The sequence below is a fragment of the Carassius auratus genome, chromosome 9 (genome assembly GCF_003368295.1).
Source record: "Carassius auratus strain Wakin chromosome 9, ASM336829v1, whole genome shotgun sequence".
Lineage (NCBI taxonomy): Eukaryota > Metazoa > Chordata > Actinopteri > Cypriniformes > Cyprinidae > Carassius > Carassius auratus.
This window is the reverse complement of record NC_039251.1, coordinates 14,633,088-14,652,299: the sequence shown is the minus strand read 5'-3', so window position 1 is coordinate 14,652,299 and position 19,212 is coordinate 14,633,088. Positions and strand designations below refer to the sequence as shown.

At 36.6% G+C, this 19,212-nt stretch overlaps 1 protein-coding gene across 1 annotated transcript in view; it reads right to left on the bottom strand.

Annotated features, from left to right (window-relative positions):
• LOC113108464 (citramalyl-CoA lyase, mitochondrial-like) overlaps positions 1–10,584 on the bottom strand; it is a 45,732-nt gene extending 35,148 nt beyond the window's left edge. Inside the window, exons 1-3 of the mRNA XM_026271609.1 lie at positions 10,506–10,584; positions 10,206–10,323; positions 8,316–9,380 (exon numbers count right to left, since the gene is read on the bottom strand). Coding sequence (XP_026127394.1) covers positions 8,316–8,428 — 113 coding nt within the window. The 5' untranslated portion in view covers positions 8,429–9,380; positions 10,206–10,323; positions 10,506–10,584. The remainder of the gene's footprint in view (positions 1–8,315; positions 9,381–10,205; positions 10,324–10,505) is intronic.
• Between the last annotated feature and the right edge of the window lie 8,628 nt (positions 10,585–19,212).

The following is a 19,212-nucleotide window of genomic DNA, read 5'->3' as shown; positions in this document are numbered from 1 at the left end:
AATGAAGTCTTATTCTGGTTCAAGCTCAATCATCAGCATTTATGGCATAATGCTATAAAAAAAATATATATATATATTATTTACTTTGTCACTATGACAACACAACTGCCATTAACTCTAAAACAATTGTAAAAATGATTTACACAGCTTTTCAAATAACTCAGGTTTTAATAAAATAATTAATGTTCTTGTTTTTGAGTTTTCCAACCTGACCTCTATTTTCATTAGAAGTTGCAATTAATTTAATCAACAATTAGATTAATGAACAAATCACAATCACCAATCCTGTTGATTGAGCTTGACTTGTATCAAACCCTGAATATTCCTTTAAGGATATGAGTAGGCCCCTGGTTTTAAATCAGTAGCCCCCCCCCCCAATTTACAGCCGATGCTGACCTCATGTATTCCTGTAAATAAGTGACGTGGCTTTAACAGTGCCCAGATTCAGCCATGGGAAAAGGTTTCCAGCCTCATCAGTCCTTCTAATAACAAAAGGACCACATTTCACTGCACCTCTACGAACAAAGGGATTTGGTCGGTTCCCAATAAGGAACTAAACTGCAGAGAATGGGACACTACCTTCACAAGTGACCCTTAAACTTAGGGTAAACCTTGTGGCGTCTCAACAAAGCTACACTGCACCTTTTCACGTAAGAAAAGTGCAGACAGCTTCTGACAGTTGCTCCCAGTTTCAAAAAAAAGAAAAAGTGCCATCATAAAGCGAGGTCTAGGAAACAGGATAAGCACTCCAGCCAAGACTATAAAACGCTCACTGGGAACTTGAAAGCTGCGCAGGCAAAGTTGAGGGCTGCCATCTGGAAACAATAAACAAACAAAAACTAACCAAACAAATATTGCGTGTACTCAGGAGGCACTAACTGTAACCGAACCGAAGGCAGCTGAGCCTTAAGGGGTCAGTGATGCAGACAGACGCATTCTACGAGCACAGATTTTTCTCTGGAGTGTGATGAGGTGTGGGGGGGGGGGAGGGGGGGGGCGTTCTTTGGCTCGGTCCAGTTCCTGTTTGTGGCAGAATCTTGGCCTTGTTCTAATGAGCTGCAGCACTAGCAGGGCAGCGTCTGCCCTTATTCCCAGTGATGTGAGCAGGCGCCCATCTCGCTCCCCATTAAGAGGCGTAAGTAAACTGTCTCGCTTGCCTGCGTGCTCCCACCTCCAAAGGCCGTACCGGTTCACCCCTTTGGGAATGGGACAGGATGCATTGAACGAGATTTTCAGGAGCAGGCGTTCAACACAGAGAGCATCCGGAAAGGCAGGAGGGGTCAGAGTGGAGTTAACTCTAGTTATTTATTTAATAATCAAAAAAGCTTTCGGAGTACAAATATCTTTTTCAAGCCCTAGGTATCTCTTATTATATATATATATATATATATATATATATATATATATATATATATATATATATATATATATATATGTATATATATATATATATATATTATAGATGCATTTTTGATTGATTAATTAACTTCTTTATTTTGCATGCTGTTCTTTAGCTTTAAAAGGCTCTTGTAAAAGTTGTATTTTTTCCAAATTCCCTCTAAAAAATGCAGCTACACATTTTCATCACATATCTATGTATTTATTTTTGTTATTTTCATTTATTTTTTGGTGTGCTGCTATTCACAAGATGCACAAAAAAAAAAGATGTTAAATAAAAAAAAAAAAGGGCCTTTAAGACCCATTCTGTTGCCCCTTAAAATAATGATTCCAATATGGCAAATTATACAGGGTTTCCTTCCAACAGGTAAACAAGCTTTTTAGGCAACCTGCTGACTACTCGATTTTGCAGATTACTAGCTGTTACAAATCCTCTGTGCTGAATACAAGAGTGTGATGTACATCAGTTGCTGACATCGGGACAAACTACTTTCTAGCCTAAAGGTAAAACTAAAAGACACAAAAAGCAAAGAAGCAATAGGAAAGAGGAAGTAAGCTGTAATCATTGCAGGGGTGATATCCACAATTAGTAGGTTTTTTCAGGTTCAATGTGCTCCTAACACATGTCTGCCGAAAGCAGAGAAATCTGATTAACTCCCTCCAAATCCCACAGACGTGTGAATACCTGAAAAAAAAAAAAAATCAAGTTCAGCCAAACCTTGAAAATCAAACTGGAGAGACAGTATTGCATTCATAGCGCAAAAAAAAAAAAAAAAAAAAAAAAAAAAAACTACTGAAACTGGCATGAGTACTTTTATTTAAAAAGCATTTTAGAATTTGCAACTTTTTTCTTTTAGTACTTTTTCTTTCTAAAATAAAATCATGACACATTTAATAAATAGGGTTACTATACGAAAAATATCTCTCTGTTTTTTTTTTAAATTAGACAATTTGTAAGGTTGAATTTTGTCTATATGCGTGTTTGTTTTAAATACACATTCCGGCAGAATAGCATTTCTGTGAATCTGACAACACCTGTGCTACTTTCATATGATGAAACGGTGTTAAAAGAGATGATTCCCTGAAGGAAAAAAAAAGAGAAATTCACAGGCAGGAGCTTTGATCTCTACAAAACACAAATCCAGAGCATTACAGACCTATTATGAAAAGAGAAGTCCAATAACCTAAATTTGACATTTAACAGTTACTATAAAATTAGCATTGACTCACTTATTCAAATCCATAAACATACTCCCAAAGCAACATGAGCCAAATGCTCAATTCGGGATTACAACAGTTCATCCAACGCAGTGGGAAAAGAGCCTTAAACCAATATGAAAATTACAAAAGCATTTATAGAAATTACAATTAGGTGTTTTAAAAGTCCAAAGCACTTTGAAACACGGTGAGAGTATATGGCTTGCCCGGGTTGCAAATAAGCTACAGACATTATTCTAATATTAGAGCCATATAAGAACGGACAAGCAGGCAATATTCAGGATCCCCAGCGCCACCTATCTTCCAAACACAGCTGAACGCAGATCTCCAACCTCCTGCTGCGTAGCCTGAACCACAACGTGCTCATTTCCAAAGCTAATGAGAAACGGTGGAACGTTGGCTGGCTTGGTGGAGCCTCACAGACATGGAGAGAAGGAGCCCAGCCCAACCTCAGGGCTCCTATCTCCCCATTTCCATGTGCTGCACCATGGGAAATCTGCTCCTATTATTATTTCTCCTCTTATTGCTTGTGTTCTTTTAATATTTCATTCAGTAGTTAAAAAGGGATGGATATGATTTCATTGCACGCTTCATCGCCAGAGACTAATTTCACTGTAAGTGCTGTTTGCTCTGGCCTTTAAATTAGAACTTAAGATCCGTGTTTCTACATAAAATTAGCAGCCTCTAGTGATTTAAGAGGTGGAGAGACAGTATTTAGGAAGGTTGGCATATGTCACCCACATGCACTTATTCAAATATATAATCTATGTACTGAAAAAAAAAAAGAAAAAATATTGCAGTTGGATGGTTGTACACTATACCGGACCATATTTGTACGAAAATACTAGAGTATAACTCTCAAAATAAATAGCAAATAAAATATAAAATAAGCAATATTAAACAAACAAATAACTGTGTAGCATTCCTCTATATTTTTTTCTATTATTAATAGATTATCTTATATTATTATAATTGTATAATGTTTTTTTTTTATTGTAATAATTTCAATAATTATTTTATTGCTATTGTAATGCTGTATTTCTAAGAATCTCTAATAATACTCAATGCAATAACTTATATTTTATTTATGTTTATATAAAATAATGTATCCAACAATAAATACATACTGAGAAAAAAAAAACAAGTAAGGAATACAACTGTATTCTTGTCAATAAAATGGTAAGTTGAAATTGCAGGCCCTGGAGTGTGACCAAAGGGCAATAATCAAACGTTGCAAACACTGACACCATGGGGACAGAGAGAGAACTGCTGCCACAAACCTGAGCATCGAAATCACTATAAATATTCCTTCAGCTGCCTGCTGTAAACTCAGCACTAAAGTTAATAATTATGATGTATAAGACAGAAGATGCGTGTTGATTTCGGTTGATCTTGGCACAGCGTGGCCTTCCCAGTCCAGGTGTCTCTCCAGAGCTCTGCCTGCAGTATGATGAACTGAGCGTGGCAGACACTGTGGCAGGAGATCATACAAGCCAACGCACAAACCCCACACTGCAGCCAGTTCACCTGATGCAAGCAGTGACTCAGTGGTTTCTCCCTAAACATTTTCTCAGAACTGGTCCCTTCTGTTTAGTCGCACACACAACAAAGCGTGTTTATCAAAACAGCCGCCTGATGGAACACCTTATTGTTTCATTGTAAACATTACAGTAATCATGGAGCTGTGTAGTAGTTTTAAAAGAGTTTAAAAAAAAAACATTCGGAAATTAAGGTACAGTATCTTTTAAAAGGTAATATAATATGTTCAATTTAGGTACTACACTTTAATGGTAAATAAGCACAAAAATTCACTTTCTAAAAAAAATTTTTTAGAATAATATTATGATTATGTATCTAAAAGTCAAACAAAGCCCATCAAAATTTTGTGCCACTCTCACATTCATACTCGTGTGAATCAAAGGCAAAGTTTCAACATCCCATCGCTGTTATGTCTGAAAACAGCGAATATTCCCAAAACTGTTCATTTAATCCGAGCACAAGCTCGATCGGTGAACCGCACGAGTCCAGGGGTCTGGCTCTAGAACAAGATTCTATTGTTACATTGTTCACACATTCCTGAAGGGCCATGTTTATACAGATGCGAGCCCATGGCCTATCTGAGGAGCCGCTCTCTGGCCGAGACCCTCCGTTGATCAAAGCTTTTAATGCAAGAGCAGAGGCACTTGTTTGGGTCGGTGGGGACTCAGAGCACAAATCTCCATCTGTTGGCCGTATGGACCTTCTCAGTTACCTCCGGGAGAAGAACGCTTCGAACTGCCATCCCTCTAACATTCAGTTTACTCAGCTGGCTCCCAATCCCGTTACCTCCCCTTTGTTTTTCCCCCAGAACATGTGTTAAGTTAATGCTCTGTAACAAATTTCAAAGGCCCGATTTAAGGGGGTCAACAACAGGTAATAGACCGATATATTGACGTACTGATCTGAAATGTGAGAGCAAGATGAGCGCAAAAACGATATCTGTTTTTTTTTTTTTGTTACATAAAGAGCAAAGAGATATAAACACAACCTTTAACACACTTTATGAGGGAGCGGCATTGAATCCAGCTTACTCATTTCACACTAAAACAACCTCAGGCTTGCTTTGATCACACTGGGTCAGCCGGCTAACTCATATTTTGGTTACACGGTTCAGGCCGTATTCTAGAAGGTGGTTGGTTACAGTGAGGCTCGGGTTTTGTATCATAATTGGATTAAGGCCACACACCTCTGCTCCTGTTACCGGCACCAATCAATGTGGAAATGAGTTGTCAACACATCACTATTTACTCAGCACTCATTTATTTTTCTATGGGATGCCAAAGGCTGCACCTACACTAAAAGGCACCAGATGACGGGAGATTGGCGGCTTTGAACATTTCAAATGATCTGTCCTGTCCTGTCCTGTTGACTTTGTTCGGAAATGTCACAGTCCTTCCACACACACACACAAGGAATATTAGAACAGGAAAAAACAACAACCGTAATTTATCCCTTTCATGCACTGCCGGCGCAGTTTATATAAAAATTTTAACACGGACCGTATATTTGCTTCAGTAGTTTGTAACTTGTAATAACTTAGTAACTTCACGGCAACGGGCACAGTGGGATATCTTGGGGCACTCATTTAGCATTTAAAACCAGGTGTAACGTTAACAAACAAGATGGACAAATATAAGCAAAAACCCATCAGGATCAGATCCCAAAAAGAAGTTAATTAAAATGTTTCGCAAATGAAGGCATAAAGAACCCCAACTTTGATTTATGCCAACAAACTGCTTCCAGGTATTCGAGGGCATTTGCACAGTTGCTCTTAATCGAAAAAGTTATAGTAGCACATTACACTTCATGGTTTTATAACCAGTACTATAAAGTCTTGGCAGGCCTCGAAAGGGGAAGCTGCCCATTAACTTAAAGGGTCCAAGCGCGGGAAGTGTAATTGACAAGCTCTAGGCTACTTTCATCACTTGTCGAGTTCATAGCGTCAATCCATGTTTCCTCTGGGATGCTGTTGCATCTTTGACATGAGGGTGTTTGTGACATATCCCAGTCTGCTTCCAAGCCAGTGGCTCTCGGCTCTCAATAAAACACACACACACACACACAAACCGCTCACGGGCCTCAGAATTGGGTCCAGCCCGTGCAGTTAGCCATGTGTTCAAATTTCCTTCCAAGCCACCTCAGTTTGCTCTATAGCTTTTATGGCAGGAGAGAAAAAAAAAGAAAAGAAACAAACATCAGCTCACAGTTATTAAAAAAATGGAAAGCTGATGATAATCCAGGTTCTCTATACAAGCGCCCGGGCAAACTAATTAAACAGTGAATGTGTGAGAAGCGAGTTCCTTTATAGAAGCTGAACAAATGGATTTGTCTTCAAGGGATAACAAACATGAACTGCTGGTTTAATTAACAGAGTTAAACACATCCTCCTGGACGACCTCAGGCACCGAAGCTGTCATTAGACGCACTGCATATTCACATCCTAACTGCAAATATGACAAACCCTGGCGTGACAGTCACAGTTCACACTGTACATTAGCTGGCCCATCAGTAGAGCGCCTCTGGAAATTCATCTGCTATGAATTACAGCCACCTGGCACCATGTCCTGATGACCAATGCCCAATATGGACAGATTACTGGGACCTTAAAACCATGCCTTCTTTGTAATTGACATTTAAACCGTTTGAAGTCCCTCATTAAAGTCTCTCAAGAGGAATTAGACACAGATGTAGCATGTAGAAGTACAGTACTAATTTGCTTTAGCGATTTTGAGGGGTTGTTCAAAATACCTCTGGAAAAGTCTACAATGTTGAATTCTTAAGGATTCAAAACTTAATGTAATTTAATAATCATTCATGTCTGAAGGACATACATTTTTAAAATTGGAAAATGTTGCACACACACCATCAAAATAAAATGTAAACATTATTTATTTATTTTATTTATTAAGATTGGTCAAGTCAAAATTGTGACTTTACTCAAATGCTGAAAATGCGGTCTTGCAAACAAAGATCAATAAATGTATTAATCCATAATAATTATAAAATAATAATAAAAGAAAATACATGCTGTGCCTGCCCACTCTTAGTAAACTTTAGAATAAAGACAATTCCAAGAATTCTGTAAATAGAACAGATATATTCTAAATGAATATAAAAAATGTAGATTAATTCAGTATTATATTAAGAATCATTTAAGCTCAAAAATAAAATGTATTTGATTTGGAAACTATTCGAAGCATCCATTCATATAAAGTTCATAGTTTAATTCAGTATTATTTAATTATTATTACTCCAATCAAATTAATTCAATATAAATATAAATGTATATGTATATATAAAAGAGAAATATTGAAAACAGTTCTGCTGCTTATATTTATGTGGAAACGATTATACATTTTTTTTCCCCCAGGATTCTTCCTAATTTTAATTGAAATTTTAAAAGATTATTTATTCAAGATAATGAATATAATATAGATTTCTTTATAAAATAAAATAAACATACTGACCCAACATATACATACATACATATATATATATATATATATATATATATATATATATATATATATATATACACACATATAATTCTGTAGTATAAGACTACAATGAAGGAATCATTAATTATTATTTATTTTTTTCAGTCAACCTATTTTGCTAGCAAACAACCGACAGGTGTATCAGCAGCACACCAAACGGTCCTTGACATCTTACTGAATAACATACACATAGAGGATACATAATAGTTCTAGCTCAAAACAATATTTAATTTGCTTTGGATACTATCCAAACATCCATTCTGCATCTGACTAACGTTAGGCAACAGGACTCAGGTTTGACCAATGGTTGTGGACATCAAACTTCAGCTTTCTTATTCAATCTTTAGACATCTCTGGTAAGAAACATCAACAAAAGAGACATATGGAGGACTACAGACTTCGGTTACACAATCGTTTTGTGACACAGAAACAAATCATTTAAATAAACAGACAACCAAAGTGTTATTGTTCTAAAGCAAAGCATAGAAACATGTCAATGTCACACTCATAAAATAAGAGTTTGGTCAAATTCTCCCTTAATTCTCTACGTTTGGTTTTATGGGACGTCCTTATACTACAAATGCACTTAAAAAACGACCAGTGTCATTAATACAGGATGTATAATGTAAAGAGGAGAGAAATCTGTAGTAGCTTCAAACTTACAACACAGACTCTCTTCTGTAAGCACGTCCTATGCGCAGCGCCATGTCTTCCGCTTTCTCACATGATATGCTCCTATTGGCTGACAGCGTCGCTATGTGTAAAAGTAAACACATTTGATTGGCCAGAGAAAATTAAGTGTCCACGAAGAATTGCCTCTTTCTAATTTAAAGTCGCATGCAAGTGCATTTGTTCTGGAGTAAGAAATATTAGCATTGCTACTACTACTACTGCTGCTGCTGCTACTACTAATAACTCTACAACTGATTAACCTAATAATTCCTCAGCCTTTTCATCTTTTAATGTGGAGTATATTATCATACCTATAAATGTTTGGGGGCAATGTTCAGAAAATACCACATTACTTCTTATTTCTGCAGTATGTAGTAAATATTGTGCACATTTTTGGACATAAAATACCTATGACCTACATTTGCCCAGAGAGTTGCAGAATACAACTAAAACACACTTTGTGGAATTGTACCCCACAATACAATGCACTAAACTTGACCTTCCATTACAGTGTGGAAGTAAATTCAGCCTTGGATTTTAAAATTCTTTTGACTCATTATTTTAACTCACTGTGTTACAACATTTTATTTACATAAACCTGGATCATGAAATTATTATTTGCATTCCCATAATGACATAAGAATGCTTCTTACTGAATTATAATAATGAGATCAACAATGTTTGAAACATTTAGTTACATTATACATACTAATTCAACATTTTTCTTTTTTCTTTTACTTGATACATCAAGTGTACAGCGAGCTAGTAAGCCAGTACTCCATTCCAAGCTTAGCCTCAGTTTGGTGATGATCCTGGTTGTCATGTCTATGTGCTGACGTGCACGACACCATCACTGGAGTGCACTCCAGGAACCGGCGCACAGCGGTGGTGAATTACTACTACTACCATCAGCCAGGTCCATGCGTGGCAAACAAATGACATGCAATATTTGCCATGATTAAGTCAGCAGGGGACTCTGAGGAAATGTCAGGTTTCAAAAACCCTTTCTTTGGCTATGCGATGGTTGTGCACAGCATTGCTTGAAGGAGAGGAACTCTGTAAGAGCCACCAAAAAAGAAAAAGAAAAAAGAAATACAAATTATTTCCTGAAACGACTTCAACTACTACGAAACATTCATTTTCATTAGAATATACAATAAATGAGCAAACCATGTCACACTAGACTGCATAAATTGTTTTGTAAAATTAAAACTATATTTGGGGAAAAAAAATTATGTTAAAATTTTATCTAAAATAATTGTTTAATGTCAGAAGATATATCTCTCATATTAGAGCATTCACTGCCAACATGAGGTATGAAATAAATTGCATATCTAAGACAATAGAGAAATGCAGTCTATGTTTTAATATATATACTGCAAAAAATACTAAACTAAACTAAGACTGCATGGCCTGCAACAATATCACAACATAACAGGTGTAGAATGGGAACTCAAATTAAACATATTGCATATAGTTTGAAATTCCATTCATGGGTTACTTGGAAACTCCCTTTTTCTTGCTCAATGCCTTTCATCAACCTCAATTGTCGTCTGTTAATCCAGTTTTGATAGCATTTGGCACACTTTCTTTGGATCACAGCAAGATCCACGACTTCTATTCTGGTCTCCCCATAGGAACCACATAGCCCCCGAAAGAAGCCAGAGTTCGGTCGTCCCAAAAAAAGGGGGCCTGTGTGCCGTCTGATGAAAGTCGCTCAGATACACACAACAAATCATAATCGGACCATTTCACTCTTGATACCAAAACTGATACAGCACCACCATAATTTAATGGCAGTATAAATCATGGGAAGTGTTTAATGGCTATTGAAATAAGCTGAATGTTATGAACTGATGTTAGAATATATAGAATACATACAGGAGCTCTTGACCGTCTTTGTTCTCTTTGGTCTACACTGGTGCAAATGGACAATGAATCAGCAGGGTTTGGTGTCTTGGATGTCTGGTTCATTGAAAATCTTGAAATAGTGCCAACCCTGAAGCGGGAGATTAAAGAACAAAAATGGATGGCAAAATGTATGGATGAAAAAAAGTCATAATCGAACTCTGGGATTTAAAGTAAAAAATAAAATAAAATAAAATAAAAAACATTGTCTGTATTTGCATTCAATTTCATATTATATTGTGAATTTTGGTCTATATGATTTAATAATATTACCTGCAATTGTGTTTAATTGATACCAATTCTGTATTTCATCTCTGGAGTCTTTGAAGAAACAAGAATAAGTAAATAATATACAGTACATCCAACAAAAACAAGAAGAAGAAAAAATCCTTGATACATGATAAATATTGGTTTTGAATATGTCTTTTATAGAGTCTGTGTTAATAAATGCAAATCACTAAGATTCGTTACGAGTGCCATCAATGCTTTCCCAGTGTTGGCAACGTTCACCTAGGGGTACATCCCATCACAGAAATGTCACTGGATTTGGTATGAAACCATGACATTTAGACCTAAGATCTCCATTGTGATTTTTACCAAGTTTTTTTATTTATTTATTTAGTTTTTTTTTTCTTTTTCTCAGAGACACATGTAAGTTAATGCTAAAATAAATAATAATAATAATAATAATAATAATAATAATAATAATGCATATGAATAAATGAAACATTCTGTCATTCATAACAAAAAGAAAAGAAAAGAAAAGAAAAGAAAAGAAAAGAAAAGAAAAGAAAGAAAATAAATGTACTTACTAAATATATCCTGTGTTCAGATGCAAAAGCCTCTAAGTGCTTTTTGAAATGTTCTTCTAAAATTAGCATTTTTCCAAGGGTCCTATGTGTAGGTTCAGTTATTTTACATTAACGGCAATTAATATTTTCTTTTCTTTGCCAATAATGTGAAATAACTGAAAACAATCACAGGACCCTGAGAACAATGCTCTCTTTTCCTTTCTCTCTCTCTCTCTCTCTCTTCCTATATATATATATGTGTGTGTATGTGTATATATATATATATATATATATATATATATATAAAGTATGTCCAAATTTAGACAGATAATAACATTTAAAAGAAATTAAGGATTTTAAAAAGATGTACAAGATTAACATGAAGATGTTATTTAATGTAATAATAAAAAATAAAAACAAAACTGAAAGTAGCAATAGAGTGGCACTAGAGTGGTTTCCTCACACTGCTGTGTTTTTACAGGCAAGCAACTGCAAAGCTGAGTTTCAAAGTTATTAATCTGGAATTTACCTTTTTTGCGGTTTGGGGGTTCTAAAAACTGTCAAAACAGTGCTGCTCTGCTGTGGTGAAGACCAAACTCAAGACAGCAGCAATTTGTGACATTATCACTGTTCATTTATAATGAAGAGCCCAACCCAAATTTAAAGCAGGGCAACATGTCACAAACAACCCATGTCACGGACACAACACCTACAACCTGTAAAACCACAATGCCGAGACTATTTATTCGTTGCCTTCTCACATCAGTAGTAATCTCAGTTTTGGTGGCGCTAGCAGAGGCTGAATTCCGTCATTGCTAAACCACGTTCTTCCACAACTCACATTAAGTATTACAAATGATATCATGGCAATTTGTCACGCTCCTCAGTTCAGTGATGTTTTACCGACTCATTTACTATGATACCTTGTTAGGGATCCAGCTGCGAATCAGAGACTTGTCATGGGGCTTGGGGCAGACCCCCCTCTGTGGCTACCCAATGACCTGGAAGGCAATAGGGGATGCCAGTGCCTAGAGCATGTGCTGCACTGACAGAGCAGCAGGGCTCTGTCAAAAGGCCTCCCATACAAACTTTCCAGATCACTCTGTTTTTAACAGATGAGTAAGCAGCCACGGAGCGAGCCTTCGGATTTGTGAATCACAGGTTTCCTGTTTGGTTCTAGTGGCCCTTTTTGACACACCCTGTATCACCAGCCTCCGAGGGGGATCGTGCGCTGGTGAATCTGGGCAGAGGGGGGGAGATTGCAAGTGGCAGGGTCACTGGTTGGGTTAAGCAACAATTCAGATGTGTGCTTTTAACAGACAAATGCCTGTGAAGGTATCTTGTGGGCTTTTCTAACACAAAGACGACGATATTGATCTGCGCCGGAGATGCCAGTCACATCTGCTCTTTTTTAGAGCATAACGGTAGCTTCAAATCAATGGGTTCATGTTTTTAGGCTTGTGCATACCAATAAATATAAGCTATTGCACCAAATCTATCCAGGCATACCGTTCAAACTTCAGTGATTTGAGCATAACTGGCAATGTCACAAAACATTAGCCCCTAGAGGCCCATAGTAAATGGAGTAGAGTAAAGACTTTGAGCGAGACTGTGGTCGTTGACCCAGTAGCTGCTTGTAGGCAGGGTTGGTGGACCTGGTCTGCACATTAACAGAATCACAGGAAATGCTTTCAAGATCGCCCAACCCCCCATCCACCTCGAAAACAACTTTCTCACCTCATTTAACTAAATTAATGAGCAGGTTCAGGCCCATTTCAAACAGACAGAAAATAAAAGAGGCAATGAGAAAAATGGTCAGTTCTGCACCTGCCGTGTTTGAAGTCAACAAGCATATGCTGCATTTGTAATGTCCATTCATTTTATTGCATATTTTAAGATAGAATTAATTGTCTTGCCTCTATTTATTTCTCCTGACCTCCTCTTTAGATAAATACACTTTTTCTCATGTGTCGTCTCTTTTCCGTTTTTTTTTTTTCTTTCCTTTCTGTTCCTCTGGTGACCTTCCCCTCTCATCAAAAAGACAAGGACAATATGTTTGCTTATGCCATGGTCATGTGATCTATGAATTGATATGAGTTCATCCATTATTCATATTCCGTTTTGCATAAGCATTTCCCTATCATGCCTGTCACTTACATAGTCAACATTATGAAAGCGGCTCGTCTCCGGCACGGCCTCACAGTGGTCACAACTAGCTAGTTAGTACAGACATGACTTGCACAGGGGACATGCACCAAATGCCACTCCACTGACCCGTGAACTATAAAAACAAGCAAACAGCGACAGCAAGACATGCGGTGGCAGTATCTGATTATTAATATATTATTGGGGCAAGGAAACATGCCCCACTGCCAAGCCATGGGTAAGCGTGAATACATTGGCCCTCAAGTTCACACCGGTGATGAGGGGAAAGCTGAAAACAGGTTTTTACTCCACTCACCGGACACATAAAAGCAGGTCATGTGACAAATTGGGTCTAATTATTGTAGGCGCCATTGAGGGCTTATTCTGCTCCATATGTATTCCTTGAATTGACGCAACAACATTTCTTTAGATCAAGAATGGTGATTATTTAGCAGAAACTGCTTACAGTAAGTATAAAACTACATATAGTCACTGTAAAAAAAAAAAAACAACAACTTTTTTTTATAAGAACCTGTTAATTGGTTTAATTGGTAGGTTTTTATAGTATGACAAACAGTGGCAGAAACATAGATATAAAATGTTTATTATAATGTATATTTGGATTTAAAATGAATTATAAAATTAATAAATAAATAAAAAAAGTTTTTTCTACCAAAAACAAACAAACAAAAAACACCACAAGCAAGTAACTATTTAAAACCAAGGGTACTATGTTAAGACAAGAGGAGCAAAAGCCTAAATTTGTTGCTTTTCTGTTAACTGTTAATATTAACTTGGCAACTCTATATGAAAGAAAAGTTTGAAAGACCAATGAAATTGGTAATAAATTGAATAAAAACAAATTAGCATTTATTTAAACTTATCAAGGGAAGATGGATGTATGCGATTTGTATGATGGTTGTGTTCAAATGTGCAGATTATTTGTTGAATATTCATTCAGTGTTAAGAACTTTACAAAAGTAAATCTAATGCTAAAATATTTTAAAGTATGTATTAAATTAAAGACTGACTTTTTGCTATTGCTCCACCTAGAAGGTACACCACTTTACACCAGCTGGCCTACATGTTACTGAAGCTTTTCTTTCCTCAAGCCAAACAAAGACCAATTCACACTATCCCAACGTATTTTCATTGTGTCCATCCATCAGCTAATAAAATAACATAATTAACACTTTAAAGTGCTTAAGGTACCAAATTTGATTGAGCCCCTCATACACCCTTAGCACTGACTAGCCGGTCTGTAAAGCTCTTTATATTCGCACCTTTTTTTATATAAATATCCTCCCACCCTGGGCATAGGAAAGCTGTCAGTAGAACATTTGTTTTCCATTTTTCACCACTGAGGGCTGTTCAGGAGGCAGAAGTTTGACAAGGCGTTAAAAATGTACACCAACACTTACTATTTGCCCTTCAGAAAATTTTAGCAGCTTAGCAGATGGGGTTTAATCTGGCACCATTTATTTTCTTCCCATTTTCTCTCATTCCAATCAATGCCACTGAGTGTCCACACACTGCAAAAAAAGTGAGCACTAGAGTCCACTAGCAAACAGAGATCTGGAATAGAATAGTAGCGTACTGCTAACTTCACAGTTAACTTGTATAATGGCAGAAGGCAGAAGTAAAGAAGCAGATTTTGGCTGGTATTATATTTAAAGCTGCAGTTCGTAACTTTTTTGTCTTGAAAATAAAAATATATATCATAAGCGAATACACCAGTTTTTGGCTTGTCCTGAGTCACTACAGTACACCTAAAATAAGTTTTTATATTCTGACTATTTAGACTGGTTCAGGCAGGCACCACTGCAGGGTAGCTCAGTACCTGTGTGATTCGCCATAGACATAAACAGAGAAAAGTAACTCCGGCTACAACATTATTCAGCAATATGGACCGCAGCTTTAAAGTTAATTTGTTACAGTGAAAATGGAAGGTCCCTTTGAGCACTGCATTGTGGGATACAATGTTTTTGTACATTGCATACTGCACATTTTGGCAAATGTATCTATGCACATTTTTCATGCATGCATAAAATTTGAATTCTGCACACAGAACAAAAATCATACTGCAGAAATAATATGAGGAGTATGGTAGCGGTATGCTATCCAAACACAGAAACAGCAAAGCGAACATAAAAGTCTAGGTTAGTCAAAAAATTTCTAAAAATCTGCACTGTTTATTTTAACATGAGGTACTGGTTTAGTCTCATTCCAATATCAGCATGTTGAAAAGTGTTACATTTCGAAGTCTGTTTATAATATAAAACACAACATCATGTGGTTAAACCTCAGAAGATGTTACTTGGAAGGGCTTTAGTCAAGAGGAATGACAATGAAGTTGCAATTTTTTCTCAAATCTACACTGAAAAAAAAAAACAAAAACAATAACCATACTTGCAGTCTTGGCCACTTCAGAGTGTATGCACTCAACAGTAACTGCGCAAGACCCAGCTCAGAAATATCCCAAAGCTCAGTGTCCTAAATTCCCATGGTCTCTAATACTGCTTTGGATCAGTATTTGAGGCTTAAAGTATCTCATTATTGTGATAATTTAAGTATAACTTTTAAGTATGTACTTAGATATTACATACAATTTGGTAGTACAACTTAGTGTTGCACATTTTACTTAGTGCAGAGAAAAGTATGTGTATTTTACAAATGTTTGCAACATTTTTTTTAACTTCATTAAAGCTCTGAAAATCAAAATATGTAAATAAAGCTTGCATTTTAACAACACTAAGTTGTAAGTTTGTCCCAATGTTTAATCAAAAGTTCTTCACACACTTAATGTCTTTTCAGGCCACTTGACAAAAAAATACAGAAAATTAGTCATGTAAACAGGACAAGTGGACAAGTGAATTCAATTATATAATATTGGGACGGGCACCATAAAGATTCTACAATGGGCAGAGCCACTTGAATTGATGACTCCGAAATTCCGACATATATAAGAGCTTTTTATTTGTCGTTACTTTATGGGGTTCTATCTGATTAGCACACAATGTAAGATATAAACTTTGTTTTATTGAATTCATGAAGCGCTTTCAACACACTTAAAGTACAACGAAAGTATTTGCACTCTTTTTCGATGGCATGAGTAACTGAAACACTTTCATTAATCTGTAATGGCCCACAAAGCCTAAAAGGGATTACACATTACTTCCTTGACGGACAGAATTATATAAACCACCCTATGAATAGAACAACACACATCTGTTACCTCAGTGTCTGAGCCTCTGCATATGAGACTGGCTATGGCTTGGGGCGAGCCCGTCGGAGGCTAAGCGATCTAGACGCAGGAGATGCTGCAACATAAGACCGTGTTGAAAGCGCCCTGGCACACGTGGAATTCCACATGTCAGGTGGTGAAGTGGATTGAAATAGATATCACCAGCACAGCCCGGAGAGTACAACCCATGCCCGCTGCTGACCTGATACCAGCAAGGAGACCACAAAGAGTGGCCCGAGTGACCGGGCGAGGCTCGAGTCATCCAGTTGTCACCCCCCTGATGCTGATTCGGTTTAATGAGCGGCGTGCTGTCACCACACATCTCTCCGATGCGTACGCTTGTACAGTCTGGCAGCTGCAGAACCTGCTGGAGTCCACGAAACTCCTCTCTACACTATTAAATAACCTCAGAGTACATTACGTTTGTTTCACAAAAAATAAACACACAAATAAGAGCGGAGAGCATTTGCACGCAAGCCTTAAGAGGCCAGTCACATCTGTACAGTGTAGCTAATGTTGACCTAATGTGCCCTTTACATATACACCGTACATGAGGAGGGAAAATGCTGACTTAGTATTCAGATTTTTCTTTCTTTTTCTTTTTTTTTCTGGTCAACAACCAGTGTAGAACCTTTCATTAAGAATACATTTGCAAATTTGACGGCAAGTACCAAAACTGTCTATTGTAAATTGTTAAGTAAGCAAAAATGTCCTCTGAAATATATTAATGCTACTTTTAACTGCAAAAGCAACAATATTATCATAAATTAATGCATATGAAAAGTGGGTTGAATTTTCTTTTACCTTAAGTTGAGAGTTTAAAGGATAATTGGATACACAGCCTTACATGATGATCTAAATAAATATTTAAAATGGGAAGTATTCTCTCCTATATTCATTTTGCTGTCCTACAGTAGCTATTCACAACTGCTGCACTTAATGGTGTGCATTTCCCATTATTGTCTGTGACTTTCATTACAGAGCTATGACCTATTTTTGGGTAACGATCCACCAGTTGTGAAGCCACTGGAATAGATAAATCCAGCATTTAACATAGCTTTCTTTGCAGGAAAACAAAACCAATAATTGCTGGTGCGATTAAAAAAAAAAAAGGTTGTGACCAACCTTAAGGCAGGAGGACAAGTTTCATAGAGGTTCATGAAGAAAAGTGTATTTCTGTGGTTTTGAAGACGTCTTTACGGACCAGCCTCCACTGTGCATTCCTCTTAGCCATCCTCCTGGAAAATGGCATAAGGTTTACAAAACATCATTGTGGCTGTGGCACCAATTACTGTTAATATATGTCAAATGGCTAAAGCAGAGGCTTAGAAGTAGACTGATCACTCCAATAACGCCAACTGTCACTCTGTTAGCCGCAGCGCGGCCCCACTGGAATAATTAGTCCACTCTCTGTGAATAAAACAATATGAAAACAGCCAAATTGACATCCAAAATATGGGCTTTGCCTCAGATGACCTAAAAATAGTCAATCCCATTCAGGCCAAGTACAAAAACAACATCTTCAAACACAGAACTGCATCAGTATTGATTCCCTACATATTCGTTTTATATTTATTTAATGAAAATCAAATTGGATCCTGCTAATAATCGTAAACTACTCCGAGGCTTTTTAACAAGCAGCTCAGCAGTTTCAGAGATCAGTTTTTTGGTTTTATACTGTAGCTTACAAAATTTGCATAGATTTCATAGCTAAACTAACTTGCGGGGGAAAGGAAAAGCGAAAGAAATGAAAACGGGAAAGAAAAGTACCACTGACATAAATCAATATCAAGACGATGGAAACAGCTGAGTATTAAAAAAAAGAAAATAATAATAATACAAAAATCATATAATACAAAGTTAACTGTACAAATGTGAAATAAAAAGTATTTATTTAAAATGTATATATATATATATATATATATATATAAATTAATTCAAAAGGTTTTCATTTAAATTCTTCTACCCAAGTTTTAGGATGTCTCCGAGCAATTTTTCACACACACACACACACACACACACACACACACACACACACACACACAACACACACACACACACCACACACACACACACACACACACACACACACACCACACACACACACACACACACACACACACACACAGAGAGAGAGAGAGAGAGAGAGAGGAGAGACTTCTGCTCAATTCAACATAAATCATTAAGGATCTAATGATGCAGTTGTTTGAATTTGGTGTTCATACTGTTGGGGGTGAGGCACTTTTTACCATGAGTACAAAATAGAAACTGCAGCTCTTTAAAAAAAATATATTTTTATATACATTTAACACTTAATCTTAAATAAGCACACATTAAATAGAAAATACAAAAAAATATGTGATAGAATGGATAAGTTTTCTAAGTAACAGGGAGGCAAATGCTGCCTAAATTAAGCTGTCACTCAGTAGGGGCTACAATTTGCTACAGTTTTGGGAACAACTTTTGGGATGCTGTAAATGATGTAATTGATAAAAAATACATATTTATTTGATCTTGGTCAGCCTACTACAACCCACAGCAGATAAACGCTTACATTCTATCACACAGGCATATTATACAAAATATTGTCTGTTGTTTATCTGGTCAATGTAGATATATTTTCAAATTATATTTTTTTTAATTGCAGCACAATTACAACGTTTGTTAAATATAATGTAAAACCAAACAAACAAAAAAGGTACCTGTATTCAATCCAAATGATTTTAATGAACTAAATTCCAACTCAGTGGATGTCACATTATGATACTGCTGTATGATCTTAACTTTTAAATGCATACAA